Consider the following 4901-nt stretch of genomic DNA (forward strand, 5'->3'; position numbering starts at 1 on the left):
GTGGTGTGGTATGGTGGTGTTGGGGTGTGTGTGGGGGGGGGAAGCGAGGGTGGGTGTGGGTTGGGATAGGGTATGTGAGAGTGGAATGGGATGTATAGAGGTGGGGTAACAATGGAGGGGGTGATGATGAAGGGAGGAGGGTGGAAAGGGGAAGGGTGGTAGGAGTGAGGAGAGGAAGTAGGTGTCAGTGCAAGAGAGGAGAGGTGGGTGGGAGGAAGTAGGTAAGATAGGGGAGAGGAGGGGGTTAGATGAAAAGGGGATGAGAGTTGAGCCAATATGGTGCAAAGGAGCAAAGAGAGAAAATTAATTCACAGCAAAGATGGGAGTCAGGATGGCCCCTGTGCGAGGACAATCCGAACACAGACAGATGTTGTAAAGAATGACTGGTAGAGCGGAAATGGTGCATATATATATGTATATATAACATATATATATATATATATACATATATATATATACACACACACGCACACACAGATGTATATATATGTATATATATTATGGCGTTAGGAAGGGCATCCAGCTGTAGAAACTCTGCCAAATCAGATTGGAGCCTGGTGTAGCCATCTGGTTCACCAGTCCTCAGTCAAATTGTCCAACCCATGCTAGCATGGAAAGCGGACGTTAAATGATGATGATGATGATGATGATGATATATATATATATATATATATATATATATATATGAGTTACAATTGATGGAGTCAAAACTGTACAAGTCTACTGAAAACAATGCAGAGCAAAAGAAGAGACCAAGACTAGGTGAAGACTGAGGGACAAGCACAAAATAAACAAGGCTGGCAAGAAGAGTATGTGGAGGCTCTTTGCATTAAGAGGCAGTGGAAAGAGTAACAATACCAATAACAGTAAGTATAGATGCATGTACATATCAATTCATAGACTTACATTTTGTATTTCCTCTTTTATAGAATCTGATGAACCATTTCCTATCTGCTCAAAAGATGATGTTCTTCACGAAGATTATGACCCAGCATTGCACCATCCTGTTTTCTGTGGTTATTTGTGTGCCAAAGTAGATACCTATGAAGATGCAGCAGCAGATTTTGACCCAGCTACCAGCCATCCTGCATGTGTGGGTTATGTCCTCATTGATATACCTAAAAAGCATGTTAAACCCAAGTGTGATGAAGCTCCTGATCCCAAAACATGTAAGCCACATTTCATCAGAATAAGTTGTTTTTTTTTTAATTGGACTCAGGTTGAGGGAATATTGTAGCAATTTCTGAAGGTTTCATCTATATTAGCCATATAAATTAACCTTGTGGTTGGTCACCCCGCCAAAAATAGCAATGGGATATCTGTGAAATCACACCCCACTACCTCAGAAAAGGAAGAACAATATAATCCCTAACATATAAAAAGACAGGCACATCATGGCTTTTGATCAACATTTGCTAAAATAGAGCTGAGCTTGGGCTGAGCAACAACAACAGCAAATAAAGTTATCATGAGCCAAAGAAGGAGCTTATATGTGGTCCTTCGACCTACTAGAAGTAGCAAGCAAAATCTCCCTTTCACTGCATCTTACAATCATAAAGAAGCGTTGATCAACCCAATGTTATTGGAGAAGAAACTCACTTGAGGTGGAATGCATAGGATTGAACATGGAACCACAAGGTTGGGAATCAAACATCTTGAGCACAGAGCCATTTCTGTTCCTTGCTGTCATCAATAGAATATGTAGTTGTTGTTGTTGCTTAACCCCAAGTCAATCCTAATTCAGCAGATAATATGATCAAAGGGCATTACACCAATATACATCCAGTATATACATCCTAGAACAACATATTTCAATGTATTCTTCCTTCTTCTTTTAAGATAGTAGGTCATGATATATGGAAATTTGGTAGTTATTTCTAGTACGTCAAGCAACCATATAGAGGTTCCTTCAAACAATGAAGTTCAGTTTGATTGTTTGGTCGATTCTTTGCTACAACTCTTTTATTCTTTTATTTGTTTCAGTCATGTTGCCTGCGGCCATGCTGGAGCACCGCCTTTAGTCGAACACATCAACCTCAGGACTTATTCTTTGTAAGCCTAGTACTTATTCTATCAGTCTCTTAGGCGAACGCTAAGTTCCTGGGACATAAACACACCAACATCAGTTGTCAAGTGATGGTGGGGTGACAAACATACACACAAACATACACACACACACACACACACACACACACACACACACACACACACACACACACATATATACGACAGGCTTCTTTCAGTTTCCGTCTACCAAATCCACTCACAAGGCTTTGGTTGGCCCGAGGCTATAGTAGAAGACACTTGCTCACGGTGCCACACAGTGGGACTGAACCCCGAACCATGTGGTTGGTCAGAGAGAGAGAGACAGAGAAAGAGAGAGAGAGATAAACCTACTTGATTATTGAGATCACCTTAAAGTATTGAAACTCTACTCTCTCCAGCGCTGCCGCGAGTGATGCAGCATTTGCACGATGAGGAGAATATACTGCCAGCATTGCCCAAACGACCACAACATTAGCTTCAAAATTCATCCAAGGCTAGGACCACAAGCCATACGTCCCCTACCCAATTCAAGATCACAACACATAAATACACTGCAACACAGTTTCTTTTCCTCAACAGGCCCTGCCCTATTTAACATTGTCCCAAAACAGATCAAAGAGGAAAAGGATCCCATTACTTTTAAATGGAATCTGGACAAATTTCTTCAAGGAATACCAGATAAGCCACCTATACCTGGATACAACTCACTCAACAAAAACTCCCTACTCAAATGGACCATGATACCACAAAACTTGACTTAAAATAGATTTAGATAATCCTATCAGGTGGTGCTATTAAGTTAGACATGGCCTAGACCAATCTTTGGTTGAAACATATATAAGTTTTTATCTAAGTTATATATATATAAATAAATGTATATATAAAAATTTTTTTTCAGAATGAGATAAAAAACCAAGGCTGTGAAGATTTTAGAACATTTATAAATAGAAGATCTTACAGCTGTTTCCAGGATATTTATCATATCCCTTCATCAGAGACGGTGTGAGAAAATGGTTAAGCAATAGTTAATTTAGATAAGATACGAAGTAGAGAGTGAAGTGGAGGAATGAAAATAGATGTGAGATATGCCGGGATATTCCATTTGTAAATCCATTATTTAGGCAGAACGGTATACATATAAGATTCCAATACCTTGTGAGTAAAATCTAATAGTATTTAAAATTGGTCATTCCAAGTATAGAGTTTGTACACAGTGCTATTGAATCAAGGGTTTTATTTAAAGTGACCTAAAAGTAGCGAATGTATTTGTAAGGTCAAATCGAAAACAGGAAGAAAGGAATAAAAAGAAGAGAAAAAGAAAAAAAGAAGAAAAAACAGGAAGAGAGGAATAAAGAAAAGAAAGAAAAAAGGAAAAACAAGGATAGAGATAATAAGGGGAAGTGTACCAGTTAGTGGTCAGTGAAGATAATTTGAAAGTAGGAATGGGGAGATGAGGGTGATAGAGAGAGAAAGGTATTAGAGTGTAAAAAGATAGAAGGAATGGGGAGTGATAGAGAGAGGTATAATAGTGTGAAAGGTAAAGGAGTGTCAGTTATGTAGTGATAGAGTCTAAAAGATGGGGCAGAGAGAGGGGTAGTAGTATGGAATGAAGAATTTAAGAATATAAATTAGGTAGTTGGGCAGGTCAGTGTTTAGTAATAGAAGAAAATATATATATGTGAAGATGTATACATATGTATATATTAGACATGTATATATATATTTATACAGGGGTTTGTACATATCAATATCTATATATACAACTCATACACATATGTATATGTCCACATGCACACCCATATATATGTGTATCTGTATGTATTATCGCCCCTGTACATGCAGGTATATATACCTTGCATACATACATACATACACACATAAATACATACATGCATACACACACGCATATGCATGCATATATATACACACAAATATAATTAGATGGTTGTGATATTCGAGTATGAGTGAGGAATTTCAATAGAGATTAGGAGTTAAAATGTAGATTTATAAGGTTATTGGGATTACCTAAGGGGTATTGTGGAAATGTACTGTGTGGTCATTTAGGCATTTGGATTTGTGGTAGAATTTGAATGTGTGAAAAAAATAGGTGGTTGCATGTGCTTAGTGCCTCATTATGTTTATTTAGCAGTGCTGGAGAGTTGTGCTTTAATATGTGAAGTGCCTCCTTCAGGCAAACTTTGCAGGTTGAGCGTTGACCTCAGTAGGGAAGCCCTGAGTCCAGTATGGACCATAAAAGAGTATAGGGTATATTTGTATTTTTGAGATGATGTATGTGGTTGGCAAGTGTTGTAGATTTACTATGTTTATCGTATCTAAAACAGTAGAGGTGAGCGGCATATCATTGCTTAAAATATTTGGTTGAACCTATGTATATGGCTGTAGAGTTGTGTAATAGATCAAGGACTGCATTTGTAAATTACATTATATCTTCTGCAATGGGTTTGTAACAGGCAGATGGTTCCAGGACGTAACACATGACCATACCAGCACAATCGTCTCACTTGCATACTACATTTGATGCTTCTTATGTCCAACTTTCTTATGTCCAACTTCTTATGTCCAACATATACATGTATATGTATACATATGTGTAGATGTATATATATATATATAGATGTACATGTAATATGTACACATATATACATATATACATGCATACAGATATCTATACATATATACACCCATCACACACACATACACATGCACACAAACACACACATTAGTCATTTGTTTTCTTATCCAAAACTACGTCAAAAGTACTGAATGGATCTTTATGAAATTTGGAAATTATATTCTTTGCATAACGGCCATAACTCCCATGAAAATTCATATAT

General features: G+C 37.6%; 1 protein-coding gene across 1 annotated transcript in view; it reads left to right on the top strand.

Annotated features, from left to right (window-relative positions):
• The window catches only part of LOC106882258 (IQ domain-containing protein K), a 51507-nt gene that overhangs the window by 9955 nt on the left and 36651 nt on the right, over window positions 1–4901 (top strand). Inside the window, exon 2 of the mRNA XM_014932869.2 lies at window positions 930–1169. Coding sequence (XP_014788355.1) covers window positions 930–1169 — 240 coding nt within the window. The remainder of the gene's footprint in view (window positions 1–929; window positions 1170–4901) is intronic.

Source organism: Octopus bimaculoides, chromosome 5, assembly GCF_001194135.2.
Source record: "Octopus bimaculoides isolate UCB-OBI-ISO-001 chromosome 5, ASM119413v2, whole genome shotgun sequence".
Taxonomy (NCBI): Eukaryota; Metazoa; Mollusca; class Cephalopoda; order Octopoda; family Octopodidae; genus Octopus; species Octopus bimaculoides.